We start from the raw sequence: 25,477 nt of genomic DNA, 5'->3' as shown, positions 1-25,477 counted from the left end.
CTTGTCAGTTATGCTACCCACGTTCGCAGCTCTCCTAAGCATCTGAACTACCATATCTTCTTTTCAAAGACTGTAATCCATCTCCCATATGACGGACTCGATTAGGATTACAATCACAATTCACATCTGGTCTCTCCTGTCTGAACCTCAGTTGTTACTTTTCCACCTCTCCTCTGGACACACTCCCATACACCTCCATGGTGTGTCTCTTGGGCACAGCTTTGTGTTTACCTATCACAAGGTCCAAAAGACTTCGTTCATCCCAAGGCCCTCCGCGGCCAATTTACTCCACTCTTGGTGCATCCCAGGGTTCAGTATTAGTCTTAACTGTTGGGTCGATGATTGCTGGTCCTATAGACTTTGCTTATACTCGTTACAGATGGCTGTAGTGTTTCCACTACACAGTTGGTAGCCATCTCTCGGGTTCTTGAACATATCTGTTCGTGCACTGGTGGGTCCTTTCTGCAATCTGTCAACTAGTGCTACCCTCGCCATCCCACACAGTCATTCCTATCCAGGATTCCCTGTATGCCCTTGAACAGTGTGGACACTCGGTAACCTTTGTATGGACCACATTGGGATCGTGGGGAATGAACTCAGTGATAGCCTGGCCAGATGTAGGTGCCTAGAATATGGAATGGCTTGCTCTTCCTTCATCAAACTAACTATGGGTGATAAAGGAGACTATGAATGTGTGCAGTCTCTTGCAAGGACTTTATTGTCCTTTTCCAGCTCCTCCCTGTGTTAGACTCCTAATCTCCCTAACTCACTACCCCTTGTGATAGGAAATGGTGCCCCTACAGCTGTCTTAGTTTTAAGTTTTATTCATGAAGCAGACTTTTGCTACTCTCTTTGAGGGAGGACCACTTAATCTTCTTGGTCCATTGAGGGGTTGGCAGAACACTCTGTTGCCTCCTCTGTCGAGACCAGACTGCAACTGTCCTCACCCTACCTGCTCTTTTACCCTTCTCCCCCTCCCTTCCTCTCCTCTTGTGTGGTCTGTTAGATTTGTTAATCTTTTGTCTCTCTGTGCTTCTCTTGCCCTGTCTGTGTTGGTAGTTTTTCCAATGCAATCTCGGAGTACCTCTGGTAAGTGGTGGAGGTGGGGGGGGGGGGGGGGGGGGTACATATGTCCCCTCATTACACTCTGGTTTCATGGGCACCCAGCTGCTCCCTAGATGGGACACCTTGCATGCTTTTCTTCCTCTTTCTCCTTTTCTTCTTTTTCTCACTTGTCTCAGCTTCGCTCACATTGGTAGCCCTTAGGGTTTTCTTCCCCTGGGTTTTGTGTGGTAGGCTACCTCCAATCTACCAGTCTTCAATAATTTTAAGTCAGTGTCACAGCTGTTTATGTGGATGGATCCCATCAAGGCAATGCCCTTCGTTGTTTAGTGGTTTTTCCTGTTTAGATTTTCTAAACAATTCGCAGGTTATGATGTGGAGTTATATGGCATTTTGATGGCCCAGAAGGCAATTCAGAGGCATCACAGTAAAAGATTTCTCACCTGTTCTTATTCGCTCAGTGTGCTACAAGCCGTCCAGCATATGTACTTGGTAGACCAGTTGATTCAGGTCATCCATGACATATGTCAGCGATTCCAACACCAAGGCAAGGAGGTATTGGGGTACAGGGAAGCGACATAGCCAACAATGCAGCCAAAGAAACATCTCCGGTTGCTGTTGTACATCAGTGTGCAGTCCCCTTGCCCACCATCTTCACATCTAACAGAAGGGCCATGTGCCATAGAGGGAGACTGAATGATTGGAGATAGTAGACAACAAACAGCAATCACTCAAATCAACAACATAGACATGGTGGGCTTCTTGCCAGCCCCAAAGGTGGAAGGAAGTGCTTCTCTCCACACTGCGCGTAGGCCTTTAACACGTGGTTTCCTCCTTGGGCAGTATCCAGTTAGTGAACTGTTGGGCCTCATCCCCCTAAAGTACTCGAGAGGGGATGTGGACTTTAATGCAGTATAAACAGCTCTGCTTGTGGGCTGACTGTAGTGGTTCTGAGACCATGTTGTTGAGTGCCCCATATCCAAAACCATCTTCCATTAGGGTTTTATTCCAGTCTTTCCTTATCCCTTGGAATATGTGAGACAATAGCCTAGGTCCACATGCTATCCATTTGTCCTACTGCATGCCCTATCACCTACGTTTCACTATCATAGCAGTCTTAATTACACCTTCCACTTCAGTCTATTCCATGACCCATTTCTTTGTTTGCCTCTCTCTAGTAATCATCCCTGACGCTCATCTCTCCATTGCTCTCTTTTCAACCCTCAGTTGTTCAGTGGTTACTTATAAATAAAGCCCATGTCTTTATGCCACAAGTCGAAACTGCTAATACACACAGATGGTTAACTTTCCTTTTCAGGCATATTAGAAACTAAATTTTGCAATCTGATTTAGTTTATCAAAAACACTCCAAACAATTTTTAGAATTCCGTTTAATTCTTTTTCTTTCCATGTCGCTATCATCAGTTGTCATAAATACAGAAATTCTTCAGACAGTTCTCAGAGTTCTTTTGACATTCACACTATTTGTTTTTAAGTTAGTTGGTTACACATTATTTTAGTCTTATGTTAATTGATTTTTGAGCTTACTTCCAGATTTGCTTTTTATGCTCTTCCATTCATTGTCAAGTTTATCTACTTAAGAAACAAACATGTCATTAGGAAAACAAGTGTTGATTAGATATGTTCCTTAATACATCTTCCTTCTTTGTTTACCCAGTTTAAGAATCTGGGAACAACCTCTAGGACTGCTGCGGAATTTTTGTTGATATGTAATCTGCTTGCCAATCTCCTCTTTCAATTTTGAATTTTCTATCATATTGATGACTAAGTCTTCCATCATTCTGATGATTAAGTCTATTGGAAACTGTAGCTCTGACACATATATTTTTCAGTATTCTAATGTTTGAATCGGTGCATTGCTTCTTAAGAGCTGTTAGAGTAGATTTTGTTGAAACTGAGCCAGTGGCTTTTTCAAAATCTGTCAGTTCTATACAAAGAGGCAATCCATACTCGTTGCTCTGTTCTGTAATTTCATTTGTGAGTTCCAATTGGGCCATCATGATACATCCATTTCTGATGCCAAGTTTTTTCTGTGCTTTATGAAAATCCACTCCCCTAAGAGTTCCAAGTAGCCAACCATATTGCCAGACATTTTTCTTCTCGTATGGTGGATAAGCGAAAATAATGTTGTTGATGAGCACCAGGACTTATCTGAATCCAGGGAAATATGGAACCTGACACAACAATCAAAAAGGGAAATAAAGGTGTCTACTGTGAAATTCCCATGCATTCAGTTATCTTGTCTTTTCTCTATTGGGGGAGGGTAAAGGGGGAGTACATATGTCAGTAGGAAAATATCTGGAGGGATATAATAACACTTAAACTCATTAAATTGATTTCCTCGGTATTTAGATATCCTATTCAACTTTCCATGTGTATGAAAGTCCTGCCTCGTAAAATAGGGCAATATTTTAACGAGAAGGCTTGCTTGATTTTGGTGCAGGTGATCCCAGTGTGTGATTAATTTTTAGTATCTTTGCCTGATGATAACACATTGTCAGACAGCAGGTTGATAAAATGGCTTGTGTGATTTATCCTACAAATGATGCACAATTGCACCCACATTATGTGATACATGCCTCAGGTGTCCAGCTGTGGTTAAGAAGGCAGCCACCTTTTTCCAGAAACCAGTGCAATATCAGCTCATCTGCCTTTTGTCACCACTTCATTAAAAAAGCATGCATCAGATTTTACACATGGTTTTATGTTCAACTTATTCTTCAAGTTCTGTATCGTTTACTCATCAATGAACTGTAGCCTTCTATTAGGGTATCTTGTTGCATTTATAGACAGGAGGGCATTTTGATGTTTTCCTGGTTATTGGATGTGCTGTTGGATGTTTGTGGTGTAATTTTCATTGTTATGTGGATCTTGAGCAGCTGTGTAAGTTGATAACAAGGATTGTTGTAGAGCTTATACTTAAGTGTGTCTCGTCCACACTGCTCTTATGCCTGCATTTTATTGCTTTATATTTTTGTGTTGTTTAAAATGGTTTGATTTATTCCTGCCACATAACTCTGGTCATTACCTAAGGGGTCTTTTCATGTCAAGTGACCTAAATTTAGATAAGCCCCCTAAGCAGCTCATGTCCAAATGTGTCTTATTGTATTGTATATGGACTTTGCAATGATAGTGATTCTGTCGCTATACATACTGTTTGTCACCCTTATTATACAGTCTTCAGTAAGCTCATCTGTGTTGTATTTTAAAAAAGCATGGAGGAGGAAGAGATTTGGTAGAATGAGACAGCATCTGTAAATTCATATTCTTTCTTTGATGTATTGTATAATTTTTTGCAATATAGTAGGTAGAAAATGGAAAATATAAGGGAGTTTATTTATTGACAATGTAACTCAAGCTTTCATTCAGAATGCTTGTTTCATATAGGTGCCTAGAAAACTTATTGTCCTTTCTTTTATGCACAAAGGAATTATTTGTTCATTTCAGAATATGAAGGTACAGAGAGGCCCACGGCTGCCCATCCTAAGAAAAAGAGTAAGTACTTTTATCTAATATATCTTTAACAGTTGCCATCAGTCACATATGCTATTTATGCATTTAAAGGATGGGCTTGTCTCAGTGTTTAGCTAATTCTGGATAATATATCGTACATCACTAATCAGAAATTAAGTAATATTAATGTGAATTATGATATTTATTGGTAACTCAGAGTTTTTGTAGTAATATTTGTTGCCTTTTATTTACTTTATTATCGTGCCAGATGGAAAAAAAAAAACACTCATTAGCACAGTGGTAGTCTCTTGGATTAACTTCTGGAGGAGGCATAGTTTATACAACAACACACACAAAATGTAAGATCACATTATTATAACCTGAACAAGATGAAATATTTAACTTTGAAACAGCTCATGTCCACAAAACAGTTTATGTATATTTGTTCTTCTCACAGAACACTTACTTGTCACTTTATACAGTACAGAATAATGGTGTCTTCACTCAAGGTACAATTGATTATAAGCTTTGCTACATAGTTCTGTCTAATAAAACTCTCATGCTGCTGGCTCTGCAGTGAGACAATGATGTTGTCTACGCCAATGATTGCAGAGTAGACTAAGATGCACTCCACTCTGATGCAAGTAGGTCTGCAGCAGCAGCAGCGGTGTATGAAAAATTTTGAGGTCGTGTCTATACTCTTGTCTCTCATTCATCACTGTGTGTACTTGTGGTTTCATTGTGGGGACCATCTTTGTCATGGTACCTTATTGTTCAGATAATGCCACCACATTCTTTCCCTCCCCCCTCCCCCTGCTCAAACCTCCACACCATCATGGTGTAGTGCTGCATCATGTGACAGTTGCAGGGAGGGGTAGTGGGGGGACTCCTGAATGCAGATGTAGATAACGAGACAGAGAGGGGAATGACAGCCAATGGCAGCTCCCTATCTGCAAAAAAAAAAAAGAGGGGGGGGGGGGGGCATAGGTTGCACACCCACATCCAGTGACACGGATGCTTTGATAAAGTTGAAGCAATTGGAACTCCTTGGCCAGTGTGATGGCTGTCTGGGGGCAACACCTCCATAGACAGTAGCTTAGTCTGCAGGACAGACAATGACAGCAGTGGCACAGTGTCAGTATCCATTGGCATCATGTTGAATGGTTGCTGGCCAAGAGACGTGGAGATGTCTGCTGTGCGTACCCCAGTGGCATGCTGGGTCTGTGGGTAAAAATGCTGCAACAGAATTACTGACATAATAGCAGTGCAGCTGTTTCTGGTGACACCATAGCATTCCAGCAAAACCGTAAACGATGTAAAAAGTACGCGCCAAGACCTTTGTGATGCCACCATGCTTCCAACTCTGTTTCTTGCCAAAATCTTTAAAGAAGACTTCATCCTGCAACTCAGACTTTGTCTGACCCAGCAGAAAAAATTGATTCTGGATTTGGTGCAGAAGATGTAATGGGGGTAATAATTCTGCCGATGACTTCCTGTCACATGGCAAGGAGAGGTAGGAGGAAAGAAAAGTCATGAGGCTTGTTTCCATGTATGGTAGGAACGGAGTTTCTCCATATGACTTTTGAATGTTCAAAAGAACCGTTTAGATTTACCGATAGACTGAGGACGAAAAAAAGGAGCAGTTGTAACATGTTGTATGCCGTTGGTGGTACAGAACTGTTGGAAATTGTCTGATGTTAATGGCAGTCTGTTGTCTGAGAAAAGGACCATCTACACACAGCCAAGTACAATGACACCACGCGAGTTGCTTTGTGGGAACTACATGCCCTGACATAGGTGCAACAAGCACAAAACTGTGTGCTGGTGGGAGTGAGAAATCACAACTTGTGAATCGTCATACTTTGTATGCAACAGCAGAACACCTGTGTGTGACAATGCAAAAAATAGTGATTCTCCACTCAGGAAGAATTTAGTTTGAACTACAGAGCCATCCATGGCACACTTATTCCAAAACTATCTGAAGAGCTGGGTCAAAAGTAGTTGCTGCAGCAACATGGCAAAAATTGAGAGGAAAATTTTGAAGAATTTCAAAACCCTGAGTATTAACTTGATAATATGAGTCCTCAGATGAATCAAATGCCATGTTGGTACCGATTAGTAACAGAGACAAGAGGTCAGCTTCAGAGTTGGGCAGTGGTCCTGTACAGTAACTCTGTTGATAATCAGACGTCATAGCCCAATATTGCAATTTTTGTGCTGTCTGTGGTGGGATGGGCTTGGAATGATTAAAAAAAGCTGTTAAAGCTTATAATCAAATAGAGCTTCTGACCATACATATATTTGTGGAACTTGGTAACACTGTAGATAATGGTGAGTACCTCTTTTTCAAGTTGACTGTAATTGTACTATCTTTTGTTGAGAGATTTCAAGGCAAAAATAATTGGCCTATCAGATGAACTAATTCAGTTGGAAAGCAAGCTCAGATTTGGTAAGATGCATTCACAGCTAACTCAGGAGGCATAGCTGGATCAAAATGAATCAGACAATGATGACTTAATAACATGTCCTGTAACTGCGGAAATGCATCCTGACATTCTTGAGACTATACAGAGGGAACACCATTCCAGTGCAGATGGTTCAGTGGAGCAGTGTGCAATGTTTGCAATGAACTTAATGTAATAATTAAGCTTTCGAGCTAACCAGCACTTCATTACTACCTGAAAAGTGTGAATTAGTGGGTTGAACACCCTGTGCACGTGTGACATGTCCGTAGTATTCAAGGTGCGGTTTTCCTTGTTGCACTGTAAGCTACCTGTAAAGAACTTCAAGGAAGTAGTTCAAATTTGCAGTGAATTTTGCTGTTAATTGTTCCAGAAACAGTTAAAATAAATAGAAAAAGTACAAATCCAATGGTAATTAGTGGTGTTAAGAGAAAAAAGATTTAGATAAAATTATGTGGGGTGATTGGGACTGTACGGCTTGCTATACCTTGTGAATATATTTTATCCCCCCACCCTCCAAACCACTATTATCAAAAGGTATATCCATTGAATCATAATTAGGCCAGTTACGTATTACTGTTGTATAAGGAGGATATCACCTGGGATTAGTATCTGTACTATTTATTTCACTATTTCATGAACAATAGCTAAATTTCCACCTTCATTATAAATTACAAATGGTGCATGTGCTACAGTTTCTAAACCACTTAATGTACTACTTGCGGAAAAAGAAGCCTCTAATCCAACCGGTATTAAATCAGTAGAAATAAATTTAACATGACAATAATCTGGTGGATTGTGAAATTGAGCTTTAAATAAAAATTGACGTAATTGCTTAGAGTGCCACTATTATTATTTCCAGAAGAACAAATTTGTGTAGAATGTTCTTCAGCCATTTCTACTGTGTTACCTGAAGTATCTTTACAAGGTTGCTTATATTCTACCAGACCAGGCTGAGAATCTTCTTCAGCTTTCCATTTTAATCGAAAATGTTTATCTGTTTCCTCAACAGGTGGAGCATTTAATTCACCACTATCATATGCTTCTTAAATAATATCTCATGGTTCTTGTGGTTCATCATCTTAATTAGTAAACAGATCGACCATGGTGTCAAGTACTTTATCTGCAATAGAATTCTTACAAACAACACCAGCAGTAGCAAGAGTAGCAGATGTAGCTGATCTTGTAATATTAATTCTTCCTATTGCAGTCCACAAAGAACAAGTTGCACCTGTCTTTTTGTCTTTCCATGTTTTCAACTTAGGCATTATGTCCCCATTGTCACTGAAATACAAAAGAACACCTGCTTCATATTTCCATCCTTTTATACCCATATTTGCTTGGATAGCCTTGACTCGTCACTTGCCAACAGCAGCCCATGAATCGTCCCTCCATGTGGACTTTGATGTTAGCAGTGCTCTATGCGCAATTTTAAAACATTTTATTTGAATATTAGTACAATCACCACTAAAAATACATTTTAATTGTCTAAATGATCCAGGGTCAAAATTAGGATCATCCATACATATTTTCACAAGCTGCAGCATGGTCGTGAATAAAATATTGACCCAAATATAGAATAAATTTATTTTACTTCATGTCTATGGTCACATATTCTTGTCATCAGACTACCAGTTTTGGTCAGTAATGACCATGTCTGTTTTGTAAAAACATATGGTAATATACTGGAGCCATAGTTGCATCGTCAAATGTTAATGCTCACTTTGTGTTTAACATTTGATGATGCCACTATGGCTCCAACATATTAGGACGTGTTTTTATAAAACAGATCTGAAGATGATCATTATAGATCAAAACCGGTAGTCTTACGACAAAAATAGATATGGAGTAAAGGAAAATTATCCATACATATTAAACGTTGAACAGCACATTCAGTCAACCCAAATGTAAAATGTTTGTTATTTTTAATTACACCAACCAGTATTTATCATAGCACTTGGTATTAATGGGCAAATATAGATTTGAAACTATTTGGTTGACATATTAACTGAGTGCAATTCCATTTGTTTTGTTTAATACATTAATACATGAGGATCACCCTGTGGCTAAACATGCCTTGGTGCACGGCCAGCACATCTCGGCGCAGTGTTACACCGTTAAAGTTATCTGGATACTTCCCACTAACAACAACCTCTCAGAACTCCGGAGATGGGAACTTGCCGTTCAGTATATCCTCTCTTCTCGATATCCGCCAGGCCTCAACCTCCGCTAATTTCAAGTTGCCTCCGCTCATACCTCACCTGTCTTTCAACAACTTCTTTGCCTCTGTACTTCCGCCTCAACTGACATCTCTGCCCAAACTCTTTGCCTTTACAAATGTCTGCTTGTGTCTGTGTATGTGCAGATGGATATGTGTGTGTGTGTGTGTGTGTGTGTGTGTGTGTGTGTGTGTGTGTGTGTGTGCGCGCGCGCGTGTATACCTATCCTTCTTCCCCCCCCTAAGGTAAGTGTTTCCGCTCCCGTGATTGGAATGACTCCTTACCCTCTCCCTTAAAACCAACATCCTTTCATCTTTCCCTCTCCTTCCCTCTTTCCTGACGAAGCAACCGCCGGTTGAATCTGTACTTGATGTTAACAAATTTCTCTTCTTCAGAAACACTTTCCTTGCCATTGCCAGTCTACATTTGATATCCTCTCTACTTCGACCATCATCAGTTATTTTGCTCCCCAAATAGCTAAGTTCATTTACTACTTTAAGTGTCTCATTTCCTAATCTAATTCCCTCAGCATCACCCGACTTAATTAGACTACATTCCATTATCCTCGTTTTGCTTTTTTTTATGTTCATCTTATATCCTCCTTTCAAGACACTGTCCATTCCATTCAACTGCTCTTCAGAGTCCTTTGCTGTCTCTGACAGAAATACAATGTCATCGGTGAACCTCAAGGTTTTTATTTCTTCTCCCTGGATTTTAATACCTACTCCAAATTTTTCTTTTGTTTCCTTTACTGCTTGCTCAATATACAGATTGAATAACATCGGGGAGAGACTACAACCCTGTCTTACTCCCTTCCCAACCACTGCTTCCCTTTCATGTCCCTCAACTCTTACAACTGCCATCTGGCTTCTGTACAAATTGCAAATAGCCCTTCACTCCCTGTATTTTACCCCTGCCACCTTTAGAATTTGAAAGAGAGTATTCCAGTCAACATTGTCAAAAGCTGTCTCTAAGTCTACAAATGCTAGAAACATAGTTTTACCCTTCCTTAATCTTTCTTCTAAGATAAGTGCCTCACATGTTCCAGTATTTCTACGGAATCCAAACTGATCTTCCCCGAGGTCGGCTTCTACTAGTTTTTCCATTATTCTGTAAAGAATTCGTGTTAGTATTTCACAGCTGTGGCTTATTAAACTGATTGTTCGGTAATTTTCACATCTGTCAACACCTGCTTTCTTTGGGTTTGGAATTATTATGTTCTTCTTGAAGTCTGAAGGTATTTCGCCTGTTTCATACATCTTGCTCACTAGATGGTAGAGTTTTGTCAGGACTGGCTCTCCTAAGGCCGTCAGTAGTTCCACCTTTCTGCTTGCCCTTCTTTGCTTAGAACTGGGTTTTCATCTGAGCTCTTGATATTCAGACAAGTGGTTCTCTTTTCTCCAAAGGTCTCTTTAATTTTCCTGTAGGCAGTATCTATCTTACCCCTAGTGAGATAAACTTCTACATCCTTACATTTGTCCTCTAGCCATCCCTGCTTAGCCATTTTGCACTTCCTGTCGATCTCATTTTTGAGACGTTTGTATTCCTTTTTGCCTGCTTCATTTACTGCATTTTTATGTGTTCTTCTTTCATCAATTAAATTCAATATTTCTTCTGTTACCCAAGGATTTCTACCAGCCCTCGTCTTTTTACCTACTTGATCCTCTGCTGCCTTCACTACTTCATCCCTCAAAGCTACCCATTCTTCTTCTACTGTATTTCTTTCCCCCATTCCTGTCAATTGTTCCCTGAAACTCTGTACAACCTCTGGTTCTTTCAGTTTATCCAGGTCCCATCTCCTTAAATTCCCACCTTTTTGCAGTTTCTTCAGTTTCTTTACGTACTTCTTTTTCTTGTTACTTGTGTTGTGAATAAAGCTTGGTATGACAATAATGGTCCTGGATCACCCCTCCTCTGCTCCCACAAATTCTTCTTGTCTGCTTCAGTCCTCTTGCTGCAGGATTCTCGCCGTCGGTGAAATGATAAACAGGTGGTTTTTTTAATAAAATTCGTGTCCCAAATAACGCTTATGACACTGGTTTAATGTCCAAGGAGAATACACATTTTTGAACAATATTAATGCGGCGGAACTCTTCATACGTCCGCCTGCTACCACTTATAGACACAAACAGATTATTTTTTTATTAGCAATATTAACTCTGTGGAGCTCGCAATACGTCCACCTGCTATCACTTATTGAGACGAATAGATGAATGTAAAGAAATCAAAAAATTGAAAAGCATATCTCTACTTGTTTCGTTTCTATGCCAATGTTATCTGTGGTACAAAATTATTATTACTTTATGTAATCTTATATGTATGAAAAGAAAATAATGAGGGAGAAAATAAATAATAATAATAATAATAATAATAATAATAATAATAATAATAATACATTGTGAATCAGATATATTTCTATTTGATTCTTCATCTGAATAAGTAGTAATATCATTAGGTTAATCTGAATCCCAGTTAACATTCCTCATGCACCTGATACAGATGGAAGTGAATCACTAGAATTTTGTCAAAGTTTCTACTGCTTCAAAAGATAGTTCGGTTCACATTTCTAACAATAAAATATTTAAAAGAAGTAAATGATATTAATAAATACCTGCTAGTGCTTTTACATAGCATATAGATTACTTGCCAAAAGTGATGGAGAGCAACTTCCTCCATGACAGTAATAATGTATCTGTTTCATATTTCCATACTGTTACACCTTATTTGTTTCGATAGCCTTGCATGATTCTTGCCAACAGCAACCCACAACCCTCCCGACTGCCTTCATGCAGTCTCTGACGTCAGTAGTGCGCTATGCGTGTTCATCAAATACTGCAGTCCTTAGGCCATCCTAAACCTGTTTCACACAGTTCACTGTGCTTATTAGACAAGTCAGAAACATTAGTATTAGGCACTGATTTAGTAACATATTGTTGTGGATGCACAGGTTAAACAAATAAAGACGTATAAATCAAAAATGTTGCACTGTTCCTCGAACTGTTTATATGAAATGAAACATATTTTGTAACATCACAAAAAGTTGCTGGCATACTCTACGCACAAAGTACTGGTATTTCATGTCTATTGTATGCAGAAAAAAACAGAAGTAGGCTTCTGTAGTCATGGACTGCAGATACTTTCATATGCATATTCATATATAAGGGAAATAGATGTAACTTTTTCTAACTAAAATTTGTTTTTTTAGCCACTCTTAATTGGAGAAAATTTTTGTTCTTCTGTCCATGGACGAGAGTAGAAGGTTTCCGTGAGATGGAAATGTGGCCTTCATATGTGTTTCTTCCAGTGGTATTGCAGACATGACATGCATTTCCTGGAAGCATCACTGAAGCTGTGTGTCAGACCTGTGCTTGTGCTGACTGCCTTGTAAACAGGCTGTTTCGATATGACCTTGCCTACCAAACTGGAAACATGTTACATTGCAACAAGCTCAAGTTTTCCTGTCATTGTCTGAAAGTCACTGACGACATTGTGGTGGGTTCTTAGATTTACTTCTGGAGGAGGCGAATTAGACTACAATTTACACAAAATATTACATCTCTTTATTGTAACTTGAACTGGATGAAATACTTAACTTTGACATAATCCATGTCTACAGGATTGTTTCTTATCGGTAACTTTTTGAAAAGTGAATGTAATAAATTATTCTGTTAAATTTGGAATCAAATATTTTGTTAAAAATTCTCTTTTTTTTGTTAAAAGCCATGACTAATTTTTCTCATGGCACTATCGCCAAAAATATCATACGTATTCCAACATGAAGACATCCATGTTACTCATGATTAATGAGAAAAAATAAATCTTTCTTTAATGTTATGCGATAAGCCAATTAAATACAATGCTAATTAATTCCTGTTTTGTGAGGCTTGATGCTCCAGTATAGCTGCCTATGTGCAATGGCAGCGTATACATTTATAGAAAATACTTTTTAATAAAACTGTACCTCTGGCCTAGAAATTGAATTGGAAAATATTACAAGATGCCGTTTTGTATTTATCGAGATTAATGACTTCAGTACTTTCAGAGTTAAATGACTGTTAAACAGGTTTTCATCATTTTATCATTAATGGCATCGCTTCAACTATGTACTTACACAAAATGGCCAGGGCAACATTTAATTATTACATAACTAAATCATGGATAGGGTAGGTGCTTTCTTGCTACTAACAAAAACACACTCTACAGTAATTATTTGGATATATATATTCAATATATATTATAATGATGCTACAGATAATTGTATTAATTACAGACCGTGATTTACACGTGTCTGTCAGCTAGGACATCAGAACCAAGAAGACACAGAAGACAATGAAACAAAAATGTGCTTTTCTTTTATACTACGAGACAAACATTACAATTAATACAATTCTAAGAGCGCATATAGCGCTTCTTTATTGTTGAATATCAATAAGTTAATTTTGCACTCCTTCTTTTTTCCGGAATCTATGCTATATTCTGTAACTGAACACTAACACATCACTTGATACAGAACAGAATAATAGTCACTTCTAATACTGTACAATCGATTATAAACTTTGCTGTATAGTTTTGTCTAATAAAACTCTCACACTGTTAGCTCTGTAGTTAGGCACCGCTGTCTTCTTTGTGATGTTGGCGAAGTAGGCTGAACAGCACTCTGCTCTGAAGTAAGCAGGTCTTTAGCAGTGCCCATGAATAGAAAGGCTTGAGGATGTTTCTAAGTTGACAGTTCCTGTTCATTGCTGCATCTGGCAATGGCTGTGCTTTTTTACAGTTCTGTCGTGAGGTAACAATTATGTCGTGGTACCTCGTTGAAGAAGACACCACAGTTACGGTGGTTGACTCATCTGTAACTATAGCATGTGAAAGTACTTTTAAGAACTCTGTAGTTACTAGGGTGAACTGAGGTTATAACAAATAATGACAAGTTTTATTCTTGACAGATCTGAAATTGCTGCTAATGACATTGAAGTGGTCCATATGACAAACCAAAATAGTGCGAAACTTCTTTCAAAAGATTAAATCAGTCAATAATTTACAACAAAGCAAATGTCCTTTGTTAAACATAAGTAATGTTGTGTGTATGAGTGCAGTGTTGAATGTAATGATACTGTGATGTGGACAAAAATACACAAACAAGACATGCGGAACATATCACCATACCTAATACGGTGTATGTTAATTATTGGCGTTCAAAACAGCTTCCAGTCATCTTAGAATGGATAAACAGGGGTCTTGTATGGTTTTAGAGGGAATCTTACACCGTTCTTCCTGCAAAATTATGGCAATGAGATGGAGGTGGATAGCCATCGCACACCCTGCTCTTCAAAGTATGCCACAAAGGCCCAATAACACAGAGATCTGGTGACTGTGGTGGCCAAGGGAGATGTGACAGCTCTTCCTCGTTCTCACCAAACTAGTTTTGGGCGATGTGAGCTGTGAACAGGGGCTCTGCCGTCTTGGAACACAGCACCACCATTGGGGAACAAACATGGTACCAATGGGATGGACCTGATCAGCAAAAGTAGTATGTAATCCTTGACAGTTATGTGACCTTGGAGAGTAGTAATGTGATCTTGCAGAGTAGTATGAGGTAAATGGAATACCGTGATATGGCAGCCAAAATCACCAAACCACTGCCAGGTAAAATCGGCCAGAAGCTGGAAACGGAGTGAAACAAGACCCATCCAACTAAATGACCTCCTTCCATTTCTCCATAGTCCAGGTTTCAGGGCTTTGGTACTACATTTTGCATTGTTGCTGAGTGGTTTTTGAATTCCAGCTCATCCTCCTGCAATTTTCTGCTTCTGGAGTTCCCTCGTGCCATCTGTTGAGCAAAGCTCATACTATGCTATACGCTACATGTCACTCTCCAACTGGTGTTTACCAGTAAATAAGTGGCGGAAAATTACGGGTATAGGACGGCTCAACATTTATTATTCCTTTAAAATCGCATAACAACTTCAATAAAACACATTTTAATCACTCATCCCCACACTTATTTCACAATTATGTCACTTTTAAACTGCAAATCCTCTAAGAGCTGTCTCGAATCTTCACGAGTCTCTCTCGACAGCCTTGATGTGGATAGATACGTACAGCAACCAGTAATCAAGAGTCAGAACTGTCTCTGCAAAATCACAAGGATTATTAAACAATTTTTGCTGTCACTAATTACAAGCAATATAATTGACACAGTAGATTGCTAATATTTGCTGTAATGAAAGCCACTCAATGGGATATATATATATATATATATATATATATATATATATATATATATATATATATATATATATATATATATAAAATAGAAAGAAACTTCCACATGGGAAAAATATATTAAAAACAAAGATTCCAAGACTTACCAAGCGGGAAAGCGCCGGCAGACAGGCACATGAACGAAACACACACACAGAATTACTAGCTTTCGCAACCGATGGTTGCTTCTTCAGGAAGGAGAGGGAAAGACGAAAGGATGTGGGTTTTAAGGGAGAGGGTAAGGAGTCATTCCAATCCCGAGAGCGAAAAGACTTCCCTTACGGGAAAAAAAGGACAGGTGTACACTCGCGCACACACACACACACACACACACACACACACACACACACACACACACACATCCATCCGCACATACACAGACACAAGCAGACATATTTTTTTCCCCTAAGGGAAGTCTTTCCGCTCCCGGGATTGGAATGACTCCTTACCCTCTCCCTTAAAACCCACATCCTTTCATTTTTCCCTCTCCTTCCCTCTTTCCTGACGAAGCAACTGCCAGTTGCGAAAGCTCGTAATTCTGTGTGTGTTTTTGTGTGTTTTGTTCATGTGCCTGTCTGCCGGCGCTTTCCCGCTTGGTAAGTCTTGGAATCTTTGTTTTTAATATATATATATATATATATATATATATATATATATATATATATATAGTCATGTTTATATTCGTATTAGTCTTATGCATAATAGTGCTACAGTCAGAAATGAAGCACGGCAACTGACTAGATGTTTAAATTCTGTGGAGAATTTGATGTACTAAAGAAGCGGCCGCAAAGATTTTCAAATGGAGAAACATTTTCGCCTAGCTCTCGTTCAGAACATGTTCTATCATACGCAGTCTGTTATTTGGTTCTTGTTGATCATTATCAAAGAAAGCAGCAGAGTAAGTAACAACAAATAGCAGTCTCTTGCCATTGTTTCTCTCTCTTTTTTTAAAAAAAATTGTAAGCGGCGGTAGCGCGCACAAAAGCAAGCCATACCGCGAGCAGCGACAGGCCGTAAACACACATTATCAGAATGTGACAAACAATGCATGGCACAGTACACTAATGCATTTTCAGCTTAGAGTGATGTAAACACCTATAATAAAGAGAACTGCACTTATCAGATTAACGCAAAATAATCTATTGATTCAAACCAGACGAAGCACGTGAAAAGGGAAGGGTACCCGTATAAATACGGACGGAGTTCCTGACGCATAGCGAAGGCCTACCTGGTAAAGCTTAACTGCTAAGCTTACAACTCGAACCAAACTACTGTAGGTGTAGCGTCATTCATTCGACCTAAATTGTGTCTCGTATTACAATGGACCAACTTTGTTTCGATTTGGAGGTGCGGCCTAAAACTTTTCTCTCTCCTTGAATTTCGAGTCTCAAATTTCAGGTGCGGCTTGGATTCGGGAATCTTTTTTTTTTTTTTTTTTCCTTTATTTCGAGCCTCATTTTTCAGGTGCGGCTTAGATTTGAGTAAATACAGTAATTTCTATAGACCAGACAAACACAAAAACATTAATGTTAATTGATATACTAAATAGGCCTCTTCTGTGGCCGAGGGGTAGTGTCTTTGACTAGTAATCAAAAGTCCTGGGTCCTGGCTTCAAACCCAGCCACTGCTTAAATTTTGAATAAAAATCATCAGCAATGGTGACCAAAGACTTCCAAGCATATGAAGTCATGCTTGTTCTTCCAGCGGTCTTGTCTAAGGAGGAGGAGCAGTCAGAGGTTCAGGGCACTATCTTGCCCTTAGCATGTGAAACTGCTGCTGAAAGGTGGAAGAATCTACAGTGATCAATGGCATGAGGCTGCAGAAGGCATGTAGTAAGTATCCACAGGACATGTGGCATGTAACTGAAAAGTGCCAAGAGAAGGTGATCGTCAGAAAAGATGGAATATTGAATGAAGGGATAACATTCTATGGCTCAGAGTAATGTCAGAAGTTCGAACATAACAGGAAAGGTAGAAAATATGCTAGGCTCATTTTAGATATAGGGGGAGTCACTGAAATGGGAGGAAGATAATTTCTGATCTGATAAATATAGGGTAATATCAACAGCTGCAGAAAATTGTATAATGGAAGTAGAATTTGTAATCAATAGGAAAATAGGGCAGAGCCTGAGCTACTGGGAAAAGTTCAGTGAAAGGAATGTTCTCATCAGATTAGACAGCAAACCAACACTGACAACAATATTTCAGGTATGTATGTCATGTTGCGAACAGAAAATAGAGACTGAGAAAGTACTTGAGGGTACTGAATGTATAATTCAGCATGTAAGGGGAGATGATGATCTAATAATTATGAGGGTTTGCAAGATTTTTATAGGGAAAGGAACAGAAGAAATGATATCAGGAGAGTGTGGGCTTGGCAATAGGAATGAGAGAGGAAAAAACTAATTGAGTTCTGCAATTCTGTATGTAAAGGGAGTTGATAATCAAATAATCACCGGGAATTGTAACATGTTTGTAGGGTAAGGAATAGAAGAAAGGATTGTAAGAAATTGTGGTTTTGGCAGTAGGAATGAGAAAGAAAGAAGACTGATTGAGTTCTGTTATAAATTTCAGGTGATAATAGTCAATACTCTGTTCAGGAATGACAAGAGAAGGTGGTATACATGGCAAAGACCCGAGAAGATTCCAGCAGGATTACACCATGGTCGGACAGAGATTTTGATATCAAATACTGGATTGTAAAACACACCCAGAAGCAGGTATAGACTCGTATCACAATTTAGTAATGATGAAGAGTAGACTGAAGTTTAAGAGAATTGTCTGGAATTATCAGTATGGAAGGAAAGGGAACACTAAAGTACTGATTAATGAAGAGATGCATTTGAAGTTTGCTAAGGATATGGGTACTGCGATAAGGAATACCAGAGTAGGCTGTTCAGTTGAAGAGGAGTGTACATCTATAAAAACAAGCAATCACAGACATTGGACAGACAAACATAGGTACAAGGGAGGTAATGAATAAGAAACCTTGAGTAGCAGAAGCAATACTTCAGTTGATTGATAAAAGAAAAAGGTATTAAAATTCTTGGGGTAAAACAGGACTACAGCAATGTAAATCACTAAAAAATTAAATTAATAGAAAATGCAGGGAAGCCATGACTAAGTGGCTGCAGGAAAAATGTGAAAAAATCGAGTGATTGTCAAAAAGAAGGACTCATCATATAAAAAAAGTCAAAAGAACCTTTGGTGGGAATTAAAAGCAAGGGTGTAATATTGAGTGTGCAATGTGAATTCCGCTGTTGAACACAAAGGAGAGAGCACATCGGTGGAAAGAAGACATTGAAAATCTCTGTAAGATGGAGCAATTGTTTGACAGCTTGATAGAAGAAGAAATTGGAGTCAATATGGAAGACAGAGATATTATATTAGGGAAAAAATTTAAAAGAGCTCTGGAAGACTTGAGATCAAATAAGGCAGAAGGGATAGATAACATTCCATCAGAATTTCTAAAATCATTGGTGAAGAGGCAACCAAATGACTATTTAAGTTGGTGTGTAGAATATATGAGACCGGTGATGTACCATCAGATTTTTAGAAAACCTCACATCTGCATAAATCCAAAGATAGCAAAGGTAGATACGTGTGAGAACTATTGCACAGTCTCCGTAACAGATTATGTGCAACCAAGCTGGTGATAAGTGTAATATACAGGAGACTGCAAAAGAAAATTGACCATCTCTTAGGTGGTGATCAGTTTTTTTTCCAGACATTACACTTGGTAATGGAAGCAAGACTGAAGGAAAAATTAAGACTTGCTATAACAGTTTGTCAACCTAGAAAAAGTGTTGGGTACAGTGCTGCTCGGAGATGAAGAGGTCATCACACAAGTGGAATTAGTGATAGGTCACATCAAACCAACCAGAAAACTGACAACTCAAAAATAAAAGTAGGCCTGTGGTTCATTTCTAATTGCAGACAGACTCCTTATCACCGAAGATTAATGGATTTATTAGGAAAAACCTTCTATAACTGAACACAATGATACATGAAAGAATTTCCTTCTAAACTATGTATGAATTAAGTTAGAAACACTCAAAAATTCCAGTTAGTGCCAATGTAACACAATAGATACAAATAAAAATTGTAGAAAAACATAGTAAAATTCTGCAGAAATTATCAAAATGGTATCTTATTGAGCTGCTGAATAGCGACAAAGTAAGCCCCCGCCCCCCCCTCCCCTCGGAAGCTGGAAGTCGCACAAATAGTATCATTATTGGTTTCAACTTATTACCTAGTCAACCTAGTCATCATCAGATGAACTGTTTTTAACAAAATGTTGCTCAGTAACTCAACTGAAAAGGCCTGGAAAGCTCCTCATGGACGGGAGGCAACAAAAATAACAAACTTTTGTTGTTTTGCATTTTTATGGAACACTATATTCACAGTACTGGTCCCATTCAAAGTATTGTCAATGTAAATTAATGCACTTGTTGCAATACTTCTACCACTTCTGAAAACAGTTCTGGAAGTCTTGATGCAGGATACTGTTCAAAGTTGTTAGCATGTTTTCTTTGATATCATCTGCGTCACTGAATCGGGTGAGTAGGGTGGAAGAGGCACAAGCACCTGTAGTCTTTTGCCACAAACTGTTAGTCTCTCAGAGCTGTGTGGGCTGGAGCATTGTCATGGTGCAGCAGTCAGTTCCCATTTCTCTACAGTTCTGGTCATTTTCGTTACACATTTTCTTGTAATCTTCATAACATATCCAGGCAAAAATGTTGATTTGTCCTGGAGGAACGAACTCCTTATAGACACAAGATTGGCATTAGAAAAAACTAATCAAGATTATTTTCACATGGGATTGCACCTGACATGCTTTCATGGGTCGTGGTGACATTTGAATTTTTCACTGCCTCGACACTTGCTTTGACTCTGGATCGTACCAGTAGCACCAACTTTCATCACCAGTCGCAATCCTGTTAATAAAATTTGGATTGTTCTGTCCTTCACTGTTCAAGTCGCAGCAAATGTTCTCATCAGATTAGACAGCAGTTTTTTATATGGGCACCTGCGAGCAAGCGAGGAACAAATTTTGCTGACAGCTGTCGCAGGTGCAGATCTGTGGTTGGAATTCACTAGACCATACTCAACAACATTATTTCCTCAGAAATTTAGTCAGTTGTCCATTAACAATCCCCATCAGTTGCACATTTGATTGTGGCAATGTTTTCATCATTTCTTCCTGTCAAAGGGCAACTGGGGCATGTTATATCTTCACTTGCCATGTTGCCAGATTTGAAATGGGACAACCACTCATAGACCTGTGATTTCCCCCAAACATCATCATTATAGGCTTGCAAAGCATCCCAGTAGTCTTGGCTTCAGTTTTCCGTAACAGAAAACAAAATTTCACACAGACTGTTTGCTCCTTGTTGTTGGCCATGTCATTAAATCCCGAAGTGTTGAAATAGGAATATAAACAACAGAGCACCACAAACAAACCACTGAACTCTGACTGACACCAGCTTATTGTGATGTGGGAGGCCACAAGTTAACACCACCTAGTGAGTGGCACAACACATAACAACGAATTGTGGACTTGCAACAGTTCGATTTTGGTTATTTTTGGGCACTCCCTTACATTGTAAACATGTGTGTGCTCTGGAGTGTTTGAACTGAAGACTATTGTTGACTACATTATAATATAAAGTTGACAATTCTTAAATCACAAATATATGATTAAGAATATTCACAATGTAAAATTGAGCCCAAGAGAAAGTCATTTTAAAATGAGAATTAGTGAAACAAGTGTGAATTACTAGTGTTGATAAGCTGGAAGTGCACTAGAAGCAAGAATGATAACACCTGCCTAGTACACATATAGCTAATTTACCATTGAGCTAATATATCATTTAACTGTTTGTTTTGGCAGTCATAATCTCTCTTTAGTTCCCAATAACTTCCCTCTCCATTGGTTACATAAAATGGGTCAATTGCCAACCTATACAAACTTGAATGAGGTGATACAGTGATTAAGACACTTGATTTTGATTTTGAAGATCGAAGGTTCAGTTACCCCTTCCAGCCATTCATATTTAGGATTTCTATGGTTTCTTAAGACAAATGCTTGAATGTTTCCTTTGAAAAGAACACAGAAAATTTTACCACCATCTTCTCCTGTTGATCACATACTCTCGTCTTTAATGACACTCAATGTATGACCTAGCAGGTCTGTAGCTCTAAGCGACTGTCTGCAGGTAATGCGCTAGTGCACATAGAGGTTAAAGAATGTAGAATGAAGTGCAGTTATCAGTTTCTTATGTGAAGATTGACCACAATAAATGTAATTTAATGTGTATAAACAGAAAAATATGTTGTTTGATATCATAGCAAAAGATCAAAATTTTGATACTTGCATATGGAAATAACAAGCCAACCAATAATGTGAATAGAAGTCAGTCACTGAAATCAGAAGTCCATGAAGTCTGTAGGAGTATCTGTCCAGAGCGATTTAAGGTGGAAAAACTACATGAATTTAGCTACAAGATAGGAAGAAAATGGAATTCACATATAAAACAACTTACAAACTGTACCTGCAGACAGACAAAAAACTATGTAACTTTATTTTTTCTTGGTGGTTATTAAAACTTGATTACCCCTTACAATGAGCGCATTACTAAAAAACTTGTCCAGAACTGAGTAGGACTCGCCCATTATGTATATAGATAGTTCATTCATTCCGGGAATTGAGAACCTCAATAATTTTTGCCTGTTACCAGCATTGATACTGGCAAGATATTGGTCCCAGGGATTCCAAGATTTTCGAGTATGTTTAAATTTCAGTAATATAAAGTCATTCCTTGCCTGATATTTGGCTTTTACCGTTGCAACTGAATCAGTCAGAATGCGAAACTACTTGTTTTAATTTCACGTTTGGCATTGGATAACAAATGCAAGAGGCAGGCGATTATTTTTATAGTAATCAGCAGTTCTCCATTCAGGCTGACTGGGTTACAATGGTGAAAGTCAGACATAAGGCAAGCAGTGACTTTATTGCTCTTATGATGTGGCTTGGAATTTACCAATCATCAGATATCCAGGAGCAATTATTACATGTAGATATGACATTTCAAGCTGTATGCAAAATATGCTTTTCAAACTGCATGCAAAATATGAGCAATTAAGTCATTCCTTGCCTGACTTTTGACTTTTACCATTGCAACTGTATCAGACAGAATGCGGAACTACTTGTTTTAAATTTATGTTTGACATTGGATAACAAATGACAGAAGAAATATTTTTTGTTTCATATAATTACAAATTAACAATGTTCAGATTTTTTTCCTTTACTTGTACTTTGAAACCTTGCTTCTTGCCAAATTGCATACTTTTTGGTCTTGATTTTGATGAGTAAGTTTGCGAGTATCAAATAAGTGACATAAATGGTATTAGCTTTTGATTGCATTGACTTAAAAGCTAATGTTCATTATATCACCAATGGACTATAGACCTTAGTATGTGACATAAATTTCAACTTGATACATCGTCCCGTTGTTGAGGAAAAGGGGCCTTGACAGACAGACGAACGGGACAGTCAGTCAGTTTGACAACAAATGACAATTTCTTTTTTCCATGTGTAATTACATTTATAGATGTTGGATTTTTTCCTTTGATTGTACTGTGATTCCTTGATTCTTGCCAAGTTGCTTAATTCTAGGCCAACAGGAAGTACTGTATAGGTTTTAACAAGTGAGTTTGCAAGTATTACATTATGTGACATAAACAGCCTTACCTTTTGATTGACGGCCTTACATTTTGATTGCTTTGACTTAGAAACTTCAATGTATTACACTGCCAAGAGCTGTAGATCTCAGTATGTGACTTAAATTTCAACTTGATATGTACTACTAATTCCTGAGAAAGTGTTTTAAATAATTAGGTAGGCAGATAGACAGATATAAGGACAACAAAGCAATCTGATAAGAGTTCAGTTTTTACCAATTGAGGTACGGAATCCTAAAAAGATTTTACTCCTAACATTTTTAGAGCCCATGTTCCTAGAGAAGTGAAGAAATGTTTTATTTCCTCCAACATATGTACAAAATAGTTTTCTTGTTGCCAGAATATGGAAAAAGAAAACTGATCAATGAGGGTTGTTTTTTTTTTTTTTTTTTTTTTTTTTTTTTTTTTTTTTTTTTTTTTTTTTTTTTTGGGGGGGGGGGGTACTTGAAGTACTGACATTGAGGAAATAATGTTAGGCTACATTTGCTAGTATCGCAAGTGCTGTTCAGAATTTTTCATGAGTAAGAACATTGAAAAGAAAAAAAAAAGTCTGCACAAGCTTTTGATTTTTGAAAATTCTTTTTATACTGAAATAAGAAAATAGAAAATGATGGAAATTTTAATGTCATTTTAGAGCTTTATTTGAATGGGTGGTCACGGATTATGAGCTGCAAAATAGAGCTCAATTGTCTTAGTTGTAGTGTAGGATCAGGAAGAAACAACCTTCAGAGTACCATCCATACTCTTATGGGTGAATGGTATAAAGACATTGCAACACTATTACCCAGGCACCCAATACTTTGATAAGTTTCAGTCAGTTATAATAAAAAATATATTCTTAAAAGTGGAATTTTAGTTCTGTTTTGAATGAGAGACTAATTATAGTATTGTTACCTTCTTCAATAGCTTTCTGAGACCATAGTAATGATTTGTAATGGAGTTGGCCACATTGCTTACAGATTAGAAAAGATAACTTTCTGTTAAAAAAATTAGTAACACCCCTTTATTTGCAATTATTATGATTAAAGGCTTTTTTTCTAAATAGTCTGCTTTATTCCAGTGAAATTTGCTACGTTTGGTGAACAAACAACACGTGCAAGAAGTTTGCAAGAACTCCATGAGAAACTGGATAGCCTGAAAGGTAACGTACAGCTCTTTTTGGTTAAATGTAATTTTTCACATGTTATATACCAATCAGTTTTCTTTGTGATCTGACCAGTATTGAGAAATATCAGCTTGAATGTTTGTGCTTCTGTTTTAGTATCTTGCAATATCATCCCTTATATTCTGTCATTATTGAGTAATTTTGCATTTTGATGAACAAAGTACAACTTGCTCATTATTTACGTTTACTTCACACTACCCCTTGCCCCCAATGCCCACACCCACTGCCTTATAAAATGTTTTGAATCTCTTAGTATTGCATATTATGGTCATACATATATTGTATTTATGCTAGTTTTAGATGACCCCCCTCCCCCATTTTATTTCCTTAAGAGGCTCTTTGAGAAAATTTTATTTTTAACATATTCTAATTAATCAAAATTACAATCTTGTTTTATTGGTAGAAAATATCTATCTGAAAAAGTTAACTGTATACCTATTCTAAACATATGTCATTTATTGATGTTCTTCATTTTGATAATACAAGGAGAAGTAAAAGAAATACACTCCTGGAAATGGAAAAAAGAACACATTGACACCGGTGTGTCAGACCCACCATACTTGCTCCGGACACTGCGAGAGGGCTGTACAAGCAATGATCACACGCACGGCACAGCGGACACACCAGGAACTGCGGTGTTGGCCGTCGAATGGTGCTAGCTGCGCAGCATTTGTGCACCGCCGCCGTCAGTGTCAGCCAGTTTGCCGTGGCATACGGAGCTCCATCGCAGTCTTTAACACTGGTAGCATGCCGCGACAGCGTGGACGTGAACCGTATGTGCAGTTGATGGACTTTGAGCGAGGTCGTATAGTGGGCATGCGGGAGGCCGGGTGGACGTACCGCCGAATTGCTCAACACGTGGGGCGTGAGGTCTCCACAGTACATCGATGTTGTCGCCAGTGGTTGGCGGAAGGTGTACATGCCCGTTGACCCTGGACCGGACCGCAGCGACGCACGGATGCACGCCAAGACCGTAGGATCCTACGCAGTGCCGTAGGGGACCGCACCGCCACTTCCCAGCAAATTAGGGACACTGTTGCTCCTGGGGTATCGGCGAGGACCATTCGCAACCGTCTCCATGAAGCTGGGCTA

General features: G+C 38.5%; 1 protein-coding gene across 1 annotated transcript in view; it reads left to right on the top strand.

The window, feature by feature from the left end:
• Positions 1–25,477, top strand: part of LOC126354336 (surfeit locus protein 6 homolog) — a 73,158-nt gene that overhangs the window by 29,963 nt on the left and 17,718 nt on the right. The window contains exons 2-3 of the mRNA XM_050003902.1: positions 4,531–4,578; positions 24,281–24,361. Of these exons, the coding sequence (XP_049859859.1) occupies positions 4,531–4,578; positions 24,281–24,361 (129 nt within the window). The remainder of the gene's footprint in view (positions 1–4,530; positions 4,579–24,280; positions 24,362–25,477) is intronic.

This window comes from Schistocerca gregaria, chromosome 3 (genome assembly GCF_023897955.1).
Source record: "Schistocerca gregaria isolate iqSchGreg1 chromosome 3, iqSchGreg1.2, whole genome shotgun sequence".
Lineage (NCBI taxonomy): Eukaryota > Metazoa > Arthropoda > Insecta > Orthoptera > Acrididae > Schistocerca > Schistocerca gregaria.
The sequence above is the reverse complement of the archived record's forward strand: the minus strand, read 5'-3'. Positions and strand labels throughout refer to the sequence as shown.